Source organism: Raphanus sativus, chromosome 8, assembly GCF_000801105.2.
Source record: "Raphanus sativus cultivar WK10039 chromosome 8, ASM80110v3, whole genome shotgun sequence".
NCBI lineage: Eukaryota > Viridiplantae > Streptophyta > Magnoliopsida > Brassicales > Brassicaceae > Raphanus > Raphanus sativus.
The window spans coordinates 13,263,706-13,283,358 of NC_079518.1; the positions used below are offsets into that span (position 1 = coordinate 13,263,706).

At 29.3% G+C, this 19,653-nt stretch overlaps 3 protein-coding genes and 1 non-coding gene across 4 annotated transcripts; 1 reads left to right on the forward strand and 3 right to left on the reverse strand.

The window, feature by feature from the left end:
- Positions 1 to 7,331: 7,331 nt before the first annotated feature.
- LOC108821700 (CLAVATA3/ESR (CLE)-related protein 2) lies at positions 7,332 to 7,727 on the reverse strand. Its single transcript, XM_018594689.2, has one exon. The coding sequence runs from the start codon at positions 7,649 to 7,651 to the stop codon at positions 7,424 to 7,426; it is 228 nt and encodes a 75-aa protein (XP_018450191.1). The 5' UTR covers positions 7,652 to 7,727; the 3' UTR covers positions 7,332 to 7,423.
- A 7,466-nt stretch (positions 7,728 to 15,193) lies between these two features.
- On the reverse strand, positions 15,194 to 15,496 carry LOC108821857 (uncharacterized). Its single transcript, XM_018594846.1, has one exon. It carries the CDS (start codon positions 15,494 to 15,496, stop codon positions 15,194 to 15,196), a length of 303 nt encoding a protein of 100 aa, XP_018450348.1.
- Positions 15,497 to 16,309: 813 nt separating this feature from the next.
- TRNAE-CUC (transfer RNA glutamic acid (anticodon CUC)) lies at positions 16,310 to 16,382 on the reverse strand. Its single transcript has one exon. It is a non-coding gene; the product is annotated as a tRNA-Glu (tRNA).
- Positions 16,383 to 16,840: 458 nt separating this feature from the next.
- Positions 16,841 to 19,289, forward strand: LOC108818818 (uncharacterized). The gene is made up of 8 exons (XM_018591754.2): positions 16,841 to 17,120; positions 17,193 to 17,345; positions 17,434 to 17,649; positions 17,724 to 17,906; positions 18,010 to 18,231; positions 18,305 to 18,667; positions 18,748 to 18,816; positions 18,893 to 19,289. The coding sequence occupies exons 1-8, from the start codon at positions 16,941 to 16,943 to the stop codon at positions 19,109 to 19,111; spliced, it is 1,605 nt and encodes a 534-aa protein (XP_018447256.1). The 5' UTR covers positions 16,841 to 16,940; the 3' UTR covers positions 19,112 to 19,289.
- Positions 19,290 to 19,653: the final 364 nt, after the last annotated feature.

A 19,653-nucleotide genomic window follows, 5' to 3' on the forward strand; every position in this document is an offset into this window, starting at 1 on the left:
GGGCGGGTCAAAATCTAGTTTACTATTGATATTTAAACCATATTTCTTGAACAATGTTCTTTACATATTTAAGAAAAAGACTCAATATTGATTTGTCTTCATAAAACATGGATATAGCTTACATGGTATGAAATACAAGAGAGATGTACCTCTTTAAATTCTTTGTCGAAATAAGCATTACCAATAAAGTAAGCACCACAGATGAGAGCAGTAGTGATTAAGATACTACAGAGACACGATCTATTCATCGAATCCTCCAATGTATAAACTAGAAAGCAATAAGAATAGCAGAAAAAACTGAGAAATTTCTTTGTTTCTCCTCAGTGTTGTTAAACAATGAAAACCAAGAGAAGCTTCATAAAATCAGAAACGAAAGTGATAAGTAAAAGCAGACAGATGTCAGAGAGATAGGGTAGAAGACACGTTTAAAGCAGATAGATAGTCACATGGAAAATTTCGAAGTAGAATCTTAATTAGAGTTTAGAACTGATGAGGACTATTTTAGTAAAAAAAGACACGTTGTGTCATGTGTGGGATAGTGCCATAGTGGAGCATTTCAAGGGTTTTCAGTAAATTACAAGTTTATCTTTCAAAAGTCAGAGTTATAGTTCACTTAACGACTTCATCATCATCCAATTAAAGCCTTGGCCTCGAAAAACACAATGAACCAAGCGGAACAGACGGATTACAATCACGATTAATCAATTTATTGAAATAAAAAGTATTTCCAATATAATTTTTTTTTTCCCTTTAAAATAAAATAAAATTTTTATGTAATAAAAATATTCAAACTCTATTCTATTTTCCACTTTATAATGGAATAATGAACAAAAAACAGATTAAATTTATTATAAAATAAAATATAAAGTTGGGTTGAAATATTTTTTACTCCATACTCAATTTTAGCGTAAACTTATTTCCACACCGGAGAAATTTAATATCAAAGCAAAATGGACCCTGGTTTGGAGAGCGAAAATTCGATGATTTCTTTAGAGATTCGACATGATGTAAAAAGGAAGAAAATTTATTTTCTATATTTTACTCTATGAAAATTGTTATTTTATGAAAATACATTAGAGAAAAAGCTATCCGTATTATAAAAGTTCTTCTATTTTAGAAGAAAAAATAGTAAAATATGTGGTGGTATTAAGATGTTCATTATATAGTCCCCAATTTGACACTGATTTGCCGCGTCTAATTTTTTTTGCCTTTTTCATGATAATATTTTGGGTTAATTTAGGAATGTACACTGAAACAATAAATGGATAGAATAGGCATGTAAGGATCACACGGTGGGATGTGACACATATTTTCAAATGACATCTTTGACCTTATTCGTGAGTGGACGTGAAATTAATGTATCATGATAAAGTTGGCACACACTTTTTAAAACTTTCAATATACATGTTTTATTTTAAAAAATATAAAATATAATAGTATATCAAATAAATAATATAAACAATTAGTTTATAGAAATAGAGGAGGATGAAAAGGAAGAGAAATATATACTATACTGTATCCATAAATAGAATAATATATATGATATTTATGATATACTATTACTAAATACCCATTGATTGCTGGAAGAAAAATATGAAAATTATTTTTCCATTAGATCTAAATTTTTATGCTTTTATTTTCACAATAAATTTATAGAAATATCATATAAATAAACTTAATTTGGAGTTATTTTGAGTTATGTTATTTTAGTAATTTTATAATAAAACACAGAGAGAGAGAGAGAGAGAAGAGAGAGAGAGAGAGAGAGAGAGAGAGAGAGAGAGAGAGAGAGAGAGAGAGAGAGAGAGAGAGAGAGAGAGAGAGAGAGAGAGAGAGAGAGATAGAGAGAGAGAGAGAGAGAGAGAGAGAGAGAGAGAGAGAGGAATACTATACTTATTTGTAAAATAGAATAGTATTGACAATATAATACAATATACTATTGAGTAAATAAATATTGGTTGTTGGAAAATAAATATAAAATCTATTTTTGTTTTAGATTTAAAGTTTTTTGAATTTATCTTATGAATTGTAGATCAACCAATTCTCAAAAATATTCAATGTTTACATTAACATGAAATCAAAGTACTTTTATATTGCTATAATCAGGAACATTTCGTATAGTATTTAAAAATGTTTTGATTCACATTCATATTTTCAAAAGATTTATATCGTTTTAAGAAAAACAAGTTATAACATATGTGAAAAATGTATATATATTTTTCATTATTATTGTTTACTTATAAAAACTATGTTACAGAAATTGAAGGTAAATAAATATAAATTGAGTAACTTTGTATTAACAATAAAAATAAGAGGAAACTAAGAGAGAAGAGTTCTAGAGCAGTGGTACACGACATAGTTTGCTTAAACAAATTGAGGATATTTTCGTCAATCACTTCAATAATATTTAACGTATTATAGTCATCACTTTGCTATGTATATTTAGTGAATTATGTTTTTTTATGGGTAAATCTCTCAAATAGCATTTTTTAAGTTTTTGTCACAAAAATAACACTAAAAAAATAAAATGATCAAAATAGCATTTTTTGTTTTGAAAATTTTAATATTTATTTTTTATTTTAAAATTTTGAACACATTCCTAAAATCTCACCCTTTAAATCTAAACACTAAGTCTTAGATTAATTAACCCAAAGGTTATAAATGCATATTTATCTTTCAATAAAACTTTTTGATATTTTCTTTTTGTGATGCTATTTTTGTGACAAAAACTTGGTTTGATGCTATCTTGGGTTTTTTTCTCTTTTTCATGCTAACTAAGATTAATTTCCCATATATATTTTATTATTGAAGTTTGACACTATCACAGTTTCACATCTTTTTTTTTGACTAAACACAGTTTCACATCTTAATTCTTAGATAATCTTAAGTATTGAATAAGATCTTTTTATGTTGAGTGTCAAAAAAAGATCCGTTTAATGTATGTTGATTCATATATCAATACTGTTAATTCTTCAACATGTCCAATTGATATTAATTGGGTCCAACATATTTTTATAACTGTATTTAAATGATTTATCTAAATATCATATAACCACCTTAGATAACTACCTTCTAAAAGTTATTAAAAATCCACGTTGTAACTGTTCCTACCAAAAAACAATTACTTTTTTCTTTCAAATAAAGTTTTGAATCTATCAGAAAGGTCTGTGATTTGGAAAATAAACGAAGTACCATTTCCATGATACAATTTTTAGAAAATAAACGACGTGATGTACATAGGATATTATATTTCTTATGAAACTTTAAAAGTTAACTAATATTAATATTAATTAATGGTGGAAGCGGGTTACTATTAAAATTTAATTTTATGATTGACGGAGTTTAACCGGTTTAAGTGAATTTTTAATAGAAATAAATATTCATATAAACTCATTTAGTTTAACGGATTTTAAATAGGTTATTCGAATAAAAAATATTTAATAAATGTGATTCTACTTAAAGTTAGTGAAGACCATTTTAACCCAACTATATATATATATATATATATATAACAGAATATGTTAAACAATATTTCTTTAAACATTTTTCAAAAAAATTATTCGGTTTTAGTTGCGGGTTGAGTTTGATATTAATTTTCGATTATAATAATTTAAGAACTGTTCGAGTATATAGATCATGTCTAATAGAGTATGAGATTTTTATTTTTGGGGCGATTGGGATATAAATATTCTTGACTAAATTATGTTAGGTAACTACTAAGTAAATATAATATGTTACAAACTTTAGAAATAAAGTTTTAAAATGGTTTCTAAAATACATATGGTACAAATGTATAATTATGCAACTTGACATATTGAATATAGTCACCAAAAATATATTAAACTAAATCAATATTAAACACTAATATAATTATAAAACACACAAAATTAAATTAAATCATTTTAAAAAAAAACATAAAACAAAACATATACCCGCCCTTTAAAGGGCGGGTCAAAATCTAGTATTCTATTTAAAATTGAATCAACATATCATGAGAACGCTCTGTCTTTCAAAAGATGTAAATTCGTAAACTATGTATTCATATGTTTTGTTCTGCAGTGTTTTCTTATGATAGTGTACACAAGTGTATACTCTGTAAAGTATATACTATAAAGGCGCCTAGTAATCTTTGTGCTCAATACTATATTTGAGTTTTTAAGATTTATATATACTATAAAGGCGCCTAGTAATCTTTGTGGACACTATAATTTATAAAATAACATTTAGAATTTTTAAGATTTATATATGATCCAAATCGTGCGTATGTTTACAATATGATAAGAAGAGATCACCATGCTTTTTAAAGAAAAGGTTGCGACAATTTATAACGGGGTCCATTTGGGTCGTGTGATATGTCATTAGTTTTTTGGCGTTGCGTAAAAATACGAGTTGCTTTTAAGTTTTAACATAAAAAAATAATGCTTCACGTTCGCCGTCTTTTGTTCGTCGAAAAAGAAACTTTGTTATATGATGCCACTTTCAGCCAATAATCCCATTTCGGTTTTCACGTTCGTCAACTTTTAGGTCCAATACTTTCAGCCAATAATTCCATTTTAATTTATAAGATAGTGATTTATCTCTTTATAAGTGTGAAATGTTCGGTTAATCTTAATAATTTTCTTTTGATACGCATGTAAATTTCATCGGTAATCTGTATTTTTCAATCGTGATCCATCATCCATGGGAGATCATAGTATTAGGTGTTTGGTATATCGTAAAGCATGATTTACATATGATTTTAATAGGAATCTGTCTTTTCCACTCATGATCCAGCATCCATGGGTGATCCGTGATCATAGTATTAGGTGTTTGGTTAACTGTAAAGCATAATTTATCAAGATAAACAGACCTTTCAATAAAGATTATTTTGTAAATCTAGTTTTGAATAATTATGGACCATATGCTCAGAAAAATGATAGACAGAACTTAAAGTCTGTATAGCCAATCTAGAATATTAATTAAAATATACATGCTGTATTCCAAAAAGTGTATTTTTTTTTTTTGAACTTAAAAAGTGCGTAGAAAAATTGTTAAACCGAGGCTACTAATGGAACCAATCCTAATCTCCGGGTGAGAGATGCAACCCACGGATAGATCTTCTCCCGGGTAGTCAAATGAGTTTTAAACAATGGATTCATATCCGTGTGGTCACTTAAAGGTGTTTGCAGCTGCGGGATTCGAATCCGGGAGTATTGGGAATCTCACCCTCAACCCGAAATCTGCCCTACCACTAGCCCGCCTATAAGTGGTTAAAAAAAAGTGTATTCTTCTTGCACTGAAAAAGAAAACTGCATTGAGATTTATGTAAATCAATTTTCTTATAATGTGTAAAATTTTTACGAAAGAAAATCTAACTAAAGCAATAACAACAAAATAACATGGTTTTGTATGGTGTGCTCTGGTTTCATATCTTTCTTATTTTTCAAATGTGGTTATACTACATATGCAGATTCAAAAACTCTGCAACGAGTGCTCAGATATTTTTAATATTATTAATATGTAATGGGAATTTGTTATACTATTTATTCCAAACGTCTTTATTTTTTAATATTTTTAACAAAAATCTCACAGTCACCGGCTTGGAATACATCGTTATTAAATTTGTTTTTTAACATACTAGTCATAATCGACTTAAACACGATGTAATCATATGACAGAATCCTACATGCAGGACCATTTTAATCAACCTCATACCTTGCGTTTGCTATATACTATTGTAAATGCACAAAACAGTAGTAAAAAATAAAGACCAACCCAGTTAGTTTAAGCGAGGCTTGATGCTGTAGTGCTCATGGGTTCAATCCTACTGTGGAAAAAGTGTTTTATGCCAGAAATACAGTGTTTTGAAACTTGGTCCAATTAATCTGATGATCGGTTGAACCAATAAATAACTTTTTTTTTAATTATGTGGATGATTTAGTTGTGGCTGTATAGATGTTTTAGAAAGCCAAAATTTGGTTGAGAGACATATGTGTCAACCAATCAAGTTTTCATTTCCTAAAAAATCTCATAGCAAAAAAAAATCTCTACAAAATTAAAATATGGCTCTAGAGAGCTTTCTTTCTAGAGCAAAAAATCAGTACTTTACAAAGCTATAGCAAATAAATCTATAGATTAAATATTACACCCAGAAATATAAAGCTACACTCATTACCAATCACCCCCTATATCTTAAATCTATTTGTAACTTTGTATTCTAAATTTTTAATTAAGAGTTATATTTTTACTTTTCAGTTTATTTATTTGTTTGACTTAATATTTTTATTTAACTTAGTTTTGTAACAAGTCATTACAGTTTTAACTTACAGTCAAAAAGAAAAATATCATATGATTTTAGATTTTCAATCTATTGACAAAAAAAGTTTTGATTGTTCAAGAAGAAGAACCTGGAGAACTTAATTATAATGAATTAAAGAATTTTCTTGCATAATATATCTCAAAGATGATTAACTAACAAACACAGAAAATCTTGATGGTAATTTTTAAAATTTTGATTGAACTTTCTGATTTTTATCATATATAACACCGATTATACTATTTTATTTGTGATTTTTAGTTTTGATTAATATTTCACTGTACTGTCTAAAAAAAATGAAGTGAACAATAATAGAGGAAATCAAAACTAGTTGATGTAGTTTAGTATTATTTTATTTCTTTAGAATCAATAATTTATTACAGTGATGTTTTAATTTTGATTTATTTTAGATTTAAATTTAAATTTTATTATTCACATTATACTTTTAAATATTAATGAATTTTAAATCTTCATATTCATATAAGATGTCATAACTCTTAATTCGTTACAAATTGTTAAACAGTCTACACTATTTTTTGATTTTTTGTATGTCAAATAAAAATAAAATAAAAAGTAAAATTAAGTATTTCTAAATGGTTTTAAAACAGAAAATATCTATTATATTTTATATTTAATATATTATATAATAAAATTAATTTACTTATTAACCCGCAGTTCACCTGCAATCGATCCAATAACTCGGTGATTGAGGAAGTTGCCTCGTTCAACTCTGAGGTCGGTTTTCAAAATACTGCATAAATAGTATTAGAAAAGGTGGCTCCGAGCTTAAGCGAGATTAAGGCTCAAACTTCTCTAGTAATTCAAGAAAAAAGAAGATGGAAACTCTTTTTTAATAAATTGTGGATACTGGATAATAATGACTCGGTCCTTGTTTAGTCAAAAAGGTAAAATAACGAAATTTAAATATCTAACGTACGATAACGAAACTTCAAATATTATATCAATAAAACCGTTATACTTTGTAATAATCTTACAAACCCGAATTCACAATTCTATTAAAAAGAAAAAAAAAAAGACAGATTCATTGCAACCAAATTATTGATAAGAAATACAAATCTCAAAGAAATTGAGAACAAATCACTCAATTATAAAGGAAACCCTAAATAACTAATGATGTTGAGGGTCGGGTCCTCCAGGGCTTAACCGCTCTGGAGTTTTTCCGTGGCTGCTGCTGCTGATACCATCCAGTGCAGCCGCGCTCGTAGCCTCAATAGAAGGGATTAGACCTCTCACCTTCACCCCGACTGGAGCCCGCTCAAGAGGACGGCTTCCCGTGGCGACTGAGGCTAGCAGAAGAAACAACAAGAAGCATAAAGAAAAGCTTAACTTAGCCATTACAATATATAGAAACTAGTTTCTAAGTATAGAAAGGCAAAATAAAGGGAGAGAAATGAGTTGCAATTGTGTAGTAGTTAACGTGGTTGTATGAGTGTATATGAGGAAAGAAGATATCCCATGAGGGTTTCTATTTATAGAGTTTTATTGGAAGGGTTTCTACTTTCTAGTAATGGTAGTGGGGATGGATTAAGCTATAGCTTAGGATTTGAGTGCTTATGGCAAGTGCAACCGTGAGTTGTCACCGACGACGGTTTATCTCGTTGCCTTCATTTTTCTACATTACCAAAAACATATAGAATAATCATATGTTATCTGTACCCAGCTTAGCAAGTGACTCTTGAGACTTGCAAAATGCAAATTGGTTCTTTGAATAAAATTAAAATGATAAAGATGGCCGCATTACGGTGTAGTACACATATTTAATACGAAAGACATCTTAATATACACTTATTTTGTTAGCGTCCTGGCCGAGGCCTTTATAGACTCATGTGCAATCCATTTTCTAACACTCGTTCATTTGCTAGGTGGCTTTGTCTCTATTATGGATTTTATACCTAAAAAAACAATGTGAATAATCGCGCGTGGTGGTTAAAATTCGTTGAGTGAGAATCGATTTCCTCATTCCAGTATAAATCAGTAGAGTAAAACAACCGGTACTTATTCACAACCAATATAAATTTGATGGATTATTGTTACCTACACAAACAATACGCCACTACATGCCCACACATTTAAACAGAACATAATGTATTAAAAACTACACGAACAATATAAATTATATGACAATATTTCTGAACATGTTACTATAGCACAGCATAATTCTGATAGCCGTAAAAATGTCTTTTACTTGTAACCTGACAATTTCTGATGATGCTTAACATATTTTAATATGTTTTTTGGTAAAAGGCTTTATATATTTTAATATGTTATCTCATGTTATTTGATGTATAACATTGTATATTTTGAATATTTGAATTATGTGTGTTCATTTTCTTCGATGATTTGGGTGATACAATCTGTATCTCAAATAAATATTCATTGGTTGATGCGAAATTTCAAATCCAGCACATTTTACCGATCAAAAATATTTATGATGTTAAAAACATATAATACACCCAAATTTTAGCAAAAAAAACAACATATAATACATATTAATTCAAAGATGTTGTTATGTAATTCATATGTTTCGTGTGATTTCCAATTCAATATTTTTCTCTATATGTGATAATTTATCGGTGTATTTTGTTTGTGTAGTTCGTAATTATTTTTCTTATAATTTAATGTTAAGCTTGTTTGTCAAAGAAAAAATAATAATGTTAAGCATTCACGAGTTTTTTTTTGTGTGTGTAAAAGGGCATTCTTTAAGCATTCACGAGTTTCGAATAGAATAATTGATCTTTTGTCACTGCGTCTCAATATTTGTCTACCCTTGTACGTTGAGTAATCAGTCATGCATGCGATCATCCATTATAAACGCTCGCTATATTGTTAGGTCACCACGACTAACATGTAGTTACACGACCAAAGTAAACAAGACTAATCCACTAATTAATAAAATGTGGGCTATTCGAAATAGAAGCTTGAAGATATAATTATATCCATTTATACAGTCGTTTTCCGTAATTACATCATCAAAGTAAGAAAGATATGAATCATATGAATATATTATTTTTAATCGTGAATCTTATATAGTAACATTGGTCTATCAAAAAAGCGATAAGGGACGGCGTCAAAATGCTAACTATAATAACAATTTACTAGACCTTGATCCGTCCGACCGGACAGGTGTTTATTTTATATTTTTAGTTTTTGTTTATATTAAATGATGAATTTACGATAATTTAAACATAAATTTTAGACTAAAAGTAAATTTTGGTAGTAATAATAAAAAGTTAAAATTAAAAATTTAATTAAATATTCAGATATAAAATTTAAATTTTCTAACTAAAATAATATAAAAGCGGGTCATATTTTTTTTAATTCTAAAATCTTAGCATCTCTTATAAACAAATAAAATAAATTTATAAAAATATAAAATATATAAACATATTTAGAACTATAATTTCTATTAAAATAAATTTATTAAAGAAAATAATCTTGCGCTGTTGTTATTTATTTATAGATTCGACCCGTAACTGTATAAATATTTTTTTCACTTTAATTTTTTCTGTGTACTAATGATATAATATATATATATGTACATTAAACTCTATAACATTATTGTTAATATTACATTTTTAAAAATATTTTTTTATTTATTATGTTAAATAATTATATTTTATGATTTTAATTGTCTATTATATCACAGTATATCATATAAACAAATCCAATATTTATAACTAATTGAACTTATATTTTAAAACCATTATACTAATAATATATGAATAAATTATTTTATATTATATTTATATGTTATATAAATTGATTATGTTATGTGATTTTAATATTTAATAAGTTAATACAAAATATATAGAGAAATCGATTTTGGTTAATATATGATTAAGGAAATTTATTATTTAAATTAAAAAAATATTAAATGTTTAAATCTATTATTTAAATTCAAATTAGGAAAATATATTTATTAATCAGAAAAGACAACAATAATTAAGGAATCTAAATCAGAAAAGACAACAATAATTTTGGAAAACACATTAAATAAACTGAAAAAGACAAACATTAAAATAGGAAATTTAGTTAATTTTCATTGGCATGCCATTATAAATAAAACTGAAAATTAAGGGGTATTTTTTATTGGGTACTTCTCTTTTAATAAGATAGATATGTCTATAAAGCACAAATCTTTAATACCAAAACTTACACCATCTCTAACTCCGCCGTCCCTTTACATCCAGCGACAGTATATATTATAGAGTATGCGCACACGCAAATAATATATATTTTAGAGAGAGAGAGAGAGAGTTAATAATACGAGGTAGTGGTAATGCCATAATCGACGAGGAGAGAGTGATACATGAAAACCCAATAAGATCTCAAAAAGGAAAGGAGTAAAATATGAAAATGAAGTCAAAGGCTGAGAGCATTTATGGGGTTGTGTTGGTTTTGGATTGGTGAGTCGTATATTTGATATTTCCAATACTTATATATATATATATATATATATATATATATATATATATATTCACTCATTGATTTTTTTTTTTTGCTAAACGTGTTAATATCATATAAAATAAAGAAAGGAAGTTACAAAAGTAGCAGTCCTAAAAAAATATACTTCTGAAGCAAAAAGAATAAAAACAATAAAGCAATAATTTTTGTTTACAGAAACAGATTAGATCGAGTCTTTTAAACTAGCCAGAAAGACAAGAGGTTTTTGAAGGGCCTTCTGTTCGTCCTGCCCAGAATGATATTTCGCACCTCACCTCACGATCAATTATCCGGAACACCGTACTAGCGGGAATAAAGATTTGATTATGGAGCAGGTTGTTTCGATGCTTCCATAGTTGAAAGATGGTGCTTTGAGTGACGATCTACCTGAGAATTGAAGGGCAGTGGAAGGATTGGTCTTTTAACCAGGAAAGGAATCCAGACCAACAAGTGAAACTAGTTCTCTGAGGATGCGAGCACAAATCTCCAAACCTCAGAGCTAAAACCACAATGCAGCAAAATATGGTATCTAGATTCAAGTCCAAACAAGCATACTGGACATGAGTGATCTGACGAGACTCCCCATGAGCATATCCTCTCTCTTGTTGGCAGTCTATCATGCTGGGCAATCCACATGATTCGTTGATAAGAAGAATAATATTCAAAAAAGTTTCAACCAAAATAAAAGAGAATATAGTTTCAACCAAAATAAAAGAAAATATAGTTTGCAAAAAAAGAGAATATAGTCTATTGACTCATTGATTCGTCAGGAGATTTCATTATAAGAAGAATATTCAAAAAAGTTTCAACTAAAATAAAAGAGAATATAGTTTGCAAAAAAAAGAGAATATGTACTTTAATTTTTATTGCGTTATGCATTTGTCAGGAGGTCGTATAGTGCAGGAAAAAAATTCACTTCCATCACATTGTTGTATCATTATTCATATTTACCTTCATCAAAAGGAATATTTTTTAAAAATACTTTCATCACATAAGAGGTAAAAAACTTTTATATTCTTATTTATAGAAATATAAATATAAATAATTATTTAGATAAATGATAGAAAATTATAGTTTTTGAATTATACTTTTTCAAAATCAAACTTTTTATTAAAAAAAATAAAACTTTTTTTGCAATTTATTTTGCAATTTTTGTTTCAAAATTTCCAAAATTCTTTTGAATCTATTTTTTTAATATTTTAAAAAATTGAGGTATTTATTATATATTTATTAAAGTCCTAAACCCTACATTCGAAAACACTACTCCTCAACTCTAACCCTGAAACTAATTAATCATATGGTTATAAGTGTCTATTTACCTTTTTACAAATGAGGATAAATGTGGTTAAAATAAACATGAAAAGTGATACTAAAAATGTTGTAATTTCGACAATTTATTTACGGTGTAGGATGCAATTCTACTAAAAGCATAAAACCAAATTAATTTCAAATATAAAAGTGTACATATTCCAAAAGGAATATAAATTTTCAAATTTAATAATATAACTGTTCTTTTTTGAGCAACAAATATTTAACTGTTCAAAAGATAATATTTGGAGTTTCATACTTTCAAATCCTTACAATTATATGTTTTAAATATTTTAATAGTTTTATAGTTGTTATAATTTTTATAATTTTATATTTCATATTTAAATTTAACGGATTCAATACTCATACCTACTTACAACTAAAAATAGTTTAATATATCAATTTAAATTTATAAGTAGATAATACTTAAAAGCATTTCTAAATAGTTCTTTCAGATAATTTGATAGCTTATTTGAAACTTATTATTTAATTTGTTTTGGTAATTTTTATTTATTATAATATTTTGTTTATTAATAAATATTTTTACTATACTTTTAAAGATATGCTTATTGATAATGAACTATTATAGTATAAAATATTTTTAAATAATTGTAATCACAATAAATGTAAATTATAAAAAATTAAAATAAAATTGGATTTTTTTTTGAAGAAAAACACCTCTGAATTTTCAATTTTCAAAATTTGAGAATTTCAAAAATGAAATTTCTTTTAAATATGTTTCAAGATGAGTGTAAGTGATTTAGTTCAAAAATACACTACGAAAAATGTGTTGAATCACTTATTTTCTGATACTCTTTTATATGATGCAATACAATTTTTTCTGATACTCTTGTTATACTGTAATACGTGTTCAACTGAAGCATTTCTTTGTCCCGATTTCAACCCAGAAAAAAATGCTGTCGGCAAACTGTTTGACCAAAATATTATGCAACACATCAGAAAATCACTACATCATGTTGGTGAGTATCTAATAGATTAAATAGACATACTTAATTGACAACAGAAAATTACTCAATTATATACTTTTGACTTGTACCAATACTATTAAAACTAGATCTTGACCAGTTGATAAAAAATTATGTCCAACTAATTATTTTCATATTTTACTCTTTCAAAAATGAAATATATTATAACTTTTCCATTCCTTTTTTAACGACATAACTTTCCTATTCCTATATTATAAGAATCTATAACTAATTTATACTAATAAAAATTCATGAAACAATATAGAATAATGGCAGTTAATTTAATATTTATTAATAACTATTGTCTGCATATATTAAACGGCAGTTAATAAAAGCAGCCAAACGATAATTTCTCTATTAATAATAAAAAATAAATAGTACGTTTAAATTCAACCATTTCAAGACTTGCTAATTATTTATTAATAATTTTTAATATTTCTTAAATTAAACCACTAAAACTCAAGTTGAAATAACATGTTTAGATCAACTAAACCATAATGCTTGTCAGAATTATCTCAACCTCAAAATTTAGTTAAATTTAAAATTAAAATTAAATCATATAAACTAAATTAAAAAAATTATAGAAAAGGTTTACAACATGCAAAATGATTTTTTTAATCAATAATAGAAATAAATATTCATATAAAATTATTTTATTTAACGAATTTTAATGAGTTTATTCGATGCAGGTGGGATTTGATATTATTTTACCAATAATAGAAATTAATATTCATATAAACTTATTTAGTTTAACGAGTTTTAAAGAGGTTATTCGATGCAGGTAGGATTTGATATTATTTTGTATATAACACTAAGAACCGTTCGAATATATAGTTTAAGTCTAATAGAGTATGAGACTTTGACTTTCAGGTCGATTCTGAGTCGGGTTTTTTGGGTATAAATATTATTTACTAATTATGTTAGGTAATTTAATTATTTTAAATAAAAATTTGTATAGCTAAGTTTTGTAAAATTAGAGCATGACATTCATAATATATCCACCATTCATCTAAACATTCAAGAATTAGAATATTTTAAATATGACAATTTAAGTCAAATTGTATTACATAATGGATCATCAATCGGTTCAACCGATTACTGAGTCCCGTGTTGTAGCATTTTTTGTGGGTCTTATAAAACTAAATAACAAGTTTTTTTAAGAACCAAACCAAAATATATATAGAGTTACCGGTTTTGCCTGTTTCACCGCGGATCAATTCAAGTTTTAAAACACTAAATATAATGTTTCATGTGTGACATTTAAATGTAGATATACAATCGAAAATACATATTTGTATCATATAAATTTTTTCGTTTAGATATATCCGATTGATAAATGTTATGTTCAACTATGTGAACATGTCCTATTGATAAATGTTATGTTCAACTATGTGTTTCATTCGTTTAATGGACTATTATATCAATTTAATTAATATTAAATATAAATATGATTACAAAAAATATCAAATATAATATTTAAATTTTTCAAAAAAATTAAAACAAAATATATCCGTCTTTCAGAAGACATGTCAGAATTTAGTATTTCTTTAAAATAGAGTAGATTTTACAAAATATACAGATAACAACGTTATATTAAATATACAAGATAAATATATTAAAAATATTGTTTTTAGTAAATCAAACAGCTGAAAGTAAGTCTACTTTTTATTAGCATTGACAAAAAGGTTAAAATAAGTATATATATATATATATATATATATAACTCATTAAAATATTGAAGAATAATAATTAGTCATTTTAAAGCAAATATATATACTGAAAAAGTAAGCCACATTTTACAGTTGACTTCGGTTGACTTCCCAGGTGGGTTGAAATTACAGTGATACAGTCACTAACTTTATCTTTTTTTTTTTTTTCGAAACAACAGTCACTAACTTTATCTATATCTCAAATATTCGTTGTTAAAAATAAAACAAGCATATCACAATTCGCATGAATATACAGTTCCATCTGTTGAAGTTGGCAAAATTATTATTCTGACGCTGGAAAATAAATTATGCAAGAATAGTAAACCAGTATACTCATATGGAAGTATATCTTGTGTGTTGTGGGTACATGAATGTTAATGAATAATGACATGGTATTGATAAATAGCAAAGCCAAAACAAAATAAGAAAAATCATCTGAAATGTCTACAAGAGAATGTAGACGAAGAAGTTGCCGCAGCCTTGAGACCAACACCAGATCTTCCCTGAATGCATTTGTGAGAAAATGATAAAGTGGGCGAAGAGGGCAATGGTGATGATGAGACGAATAAATTGGTGATCTCTTTAAGAGGCTGTCTTCTTCTGTTTCTGATTTGGGTTTTGTCTTTGTCAATGGATGAAGGAGAATCAAGAGGGTTGACAGAAATGGTGGTCACCTTTGTGGGTGAGACATTCTCTTTGTCGTCGTTTTGAGGTTTTAGATTGAGAACCGCCATTAATGTAGAACTAAAGAGAGAAGGAATGAGTGGAGAGAGAGAGAGATGTAATTGAGGAGGAACAGAAGAAGTGTATATGAAGTCTGTGAATAGGAGGGACTTTGAACCAGATTTGGAAGTGATGTATCTGAGATGTTGGAAGACTAGTTTTTTAAGCGCCATTTGATTTAGAGTGTGCGCCAAGAACAGGAGGGAGCCACCACATGGTTTTGATTTTTTCGGAAGAGAAATCAATTTTCAAATTTGGGCCTAAAATGACTAATTATTATTGGGTATTATTTTATTTTCTAGCCCAATTGTTATTTTTTAGGTTTTGTAACCCAAATGAGAAGAGATTCAGAGAGCTCTAATAATCAACGATTTAGTAGAAGTTTGATAATTTAAACTTTTTTAAGAATTGTTCAAATCCCGGTTAGATTCAATCTTCCTCCGAAAATATATACGGTGAAATATGGCTTTTCCGGTCCTGTGGTCTCGGTGATATAGTGAGAGGCTTCTCCCGGCAGTGAGTACAAGATCTATAGATTGAAGAAGCTTAATGGTGGTTGGGAAGATGAAACTCAGCCGGTGGAGATCAGAACAATGGCGTCATGCACTTTTTTAATTCTGCAAAGGCGATGAAGTAAGTTGGATGACGTCACACAGCCAGTCTATACTGCCACGTCGACGACGCTTCTTGAAGGGCGCACACGTGTTTTGTTTCTGAAATGTATTATTTTCTTTAATCATGTGTTTGGGCTAGGTTAAACATAATCTTTGTATTCCTGGCCCATGAGGCTTAATGAAAACAAGTTGACCCAAAAAAAATAATAACTCCGTTGCCGGGACTCGAACCCGGGTCTCTCGGGTGAGAGCCGAGTATCCTGACCAGCTAGACTACAACGGAATTGATGTCCAATGGTGTCCGTGCTACTTTATAGTCAATACATTATTTGATGACAGGTCAAACGAAATGGATCCCGCGATTCTTAATTCAAATTCTCAGGTCTAAACACAACCTAATGTAGTTTGTTTTATGCATAAATTTATAATATTGTTTTCTTGTAAAAAGTTAATGGTTTAAAATGGTTGCTTTACACCTAGATTTACAGTATTGTTTTCTTTAAAAAATTTATATTGATATTTTATTTTTATCCAAAAAACATTAAACACTAAAAATTGATAGTGTTTTTCTGTGACTACAATATGGTACTTTTGAATATTCTCTCAACTATTTCTATTGAATTTTAATGTCAAACTAAGCCGGATAAAGACCCCGATAATAGACATTAAATCCTCATCCAACTTTTAATCGTAATAAGTAGATAACACAGGGGTAAACATGGAATTTACAAAAAGCGCCTGAAGTTTTTAATCGGAATCTTGTAAAACCCTAAAGCGCCAAGCTTTCCCCACTCTCTCCCTTCGTCCGTCCGTCGTGCTTCTGGAGCTCACTCTTTCTTCAATGGCGTTAACCAGCAACAGAGTCCCTTCTTTACGCCTTATACCACCCACCACCGGAACACTCCTCAGCCCATCAAAATCCCTCTTATCGGCTTCTCATCACCACCCCCTTCCCACAGTTTCGTTCCCTCTCTCTTCCTCCGCTGCTGCTTCTTCTCTCAAGCTCACGACTTCAAGAAAGGTAAAGCCTTTTTCTAATGGGTTTATCTCTAAATTGCAATCTAATTTGCTCCGATGAAATTTCATACTCCAGGTGATGGCTATGTCCGTGGGAGGTTCGAGAGATTTGGAGATGACCAACTTAACGGCGTTATCGCCTTTGGACGGACGTTACTGGGGGAAAGTTAAGGACTTGGCTTCTTCCATGAGCGAGTTTGGTTTGATCTACTTCAGAGTACTTGTCGAGGTAATATTAAGTTAAATGTTTTTCATTGATTGATGTTGTCTTTGTTCTAAATGAAGACATGTTTTTTTCTTTTATGTTTGGGTTTTAGATTAAATGGCTTATTAAGCTTTCGAAAGTTCCTCAAGTCACTGAAGTCCCAAGCTTTAGCAAAGAAGCTGAGGTTTACTTGCAAGGGATCATCGATGGGTTTAGCATTGATGACGCGTTGGAAGTTAAGAAGATTGAGAGAGTGACTAATCATGACGTGAAGGCTGTGGAGTATTTCTTGAAACAAAAGTGTGATTCACATCCAGAGATTGCTAAGGTTCACAAGTTCTTCACTGTTTTGGAGATTTAGTTTTATTTTCCATGTAACTATAAGTTTCTGTGTCTTTTCAGGTTCTGGAGTTTTTCCATTTTGCTTGCACGTCTGAAGACATCAACAATCTATCCCATGGTTTGATGCTTCAAGAAGCACTCGGTTCGGTCATACTCCCAGCCATGGATGACCTCATCAAGTCAATCTCTCTGATGGCTAAGGAGTTTGCATATGTCCCCATGCTTTCACGAACTCACGGACAGGTCACTCTCCAAACAAAAGACACCATTTTTTTTTTTTTTGCAGTAATTCGTTTTTTTTTAATCTATCTCTTTGTTAAAACAATGGTTAAAACTATAAATGCAGCCAGCTTCACCTACAACGCTAGGGAAGGAAATGGCGATTTTCGCCGTGAGGTTAAGCGAAGAGAGAAGATACCTTTCAGAAGCTAAGATCAAGGGGAAGTTTGCTGGTGCTGTTGGGAACTACAACGCTCATATCTCAGCGTATCCTAATATCGACTGGCCTCATGTTGCAGAGGAGTTTGTTACTTCTCTCGGGTTAACATTTAACCCATACGTCACTCAGGTATATACTATGATTAAATAGTCCCTCGCTTATATTATTTGAGTGATTGTTTTCATGTTTTTTTTTTTTGCAGATTGAGCCTCATGACTATATGGCTAGACTTTTTAATACAATCAGCCAGTTCAACAATATCTTGATTGATTTCGACAGAGATATATGGAGCTACATATCTTTAGGTTACTTTAAGCAGATAACTAAAGCTGGTGAGATTGGATCATCCACAATGCCTCACAAAGTGAATCCTATTGACTTTGAGAACAGTGAAGGGAACCTAGGTAAAGCTAACGCAGAGCTTGCTTTCCTCAGCATGAAGCTTCCCATTTCACGAATGCAGCGTGACTTAACTGATTCGACTGTCTTGAGGAACATGGGTGGAGCTTTAGGACACTCTCTTCTCGCTTACAAGAGCGCCATACAGGGAATCAGGAAGCTTCAGGTATTATTATTACCGTAGGCACTAAGAGAAGGCTTCCACTTGTCATAATAGTCTAAGAATGTTTCTTGGTGTATACTTAGGTTAATGAAGCTCGGTTAAAAGAAGATTTGGATCAAACTTGGGAAGTCCTTGCTGAACCAATACAAACTGTAAATCTCTCTCTCGAGTATCTAACGATCTAGCTACTTGCATGTATTTCACTGATTCATGGTATTGTCTTAAAAGGTGATGAGGAGGTATGGTGTTCCAGAGCCGTATGAGAAGCTGAAGGAGCTGACAAGAGGAAGAGCTGTGAATGAAGAAAGTATAAGAGAGTTTATCAAAGGTTTGGATTTGCCTGAAGAAGCAAAATCTCAACTTTTAAAGTTAACACCACACACATATGTTGGTGCTGCTGCTGCTTTGGCTTTGGCCGTCGATGAAGCTCTGCACTTGGGACGTTGATGATGATCAAATCGGTGATAAGGTTTGGTGTTGTATTATTAATGCCTCTCTTCCAAATGAAATGGCAAGAAAGAAACTGTGATACAACATTGTCGTTTTGTATGATGGGGATTATTTTTGTACTGTTGTGTTATGTTCTTTCCTTCTTACCTGATTTTGACATAACCAATCCTCTCTCTTCTGATGTGCTGAATTATAAGTTTTGGCCATGTACTTTTTATTTATTTATTTATAAACCATTTTGTTCAATGATTCTAACTAATAAAAAACTGTGGTAATTACAGACAAAAATAATAAGATTGCATTTCCCTTTAAATAATCAGGAGTTGACAAAATATTGTACTTTAGATTTGAGTGGTTTATATGTTTTTATAATCAAGTGTTCGTTGATCGATACCTAGTTATGTGAATGAAAAGAGTAGTGTGATACTATGTTAAGAATATTTTTTTCATTTTTAGAGATTTATAGTGTGATTATATTTTTTTTTCGGGAAAACAAACTCATTAGGTATCGTCTAGAGTTGGCTAGATCTATCTTAGGA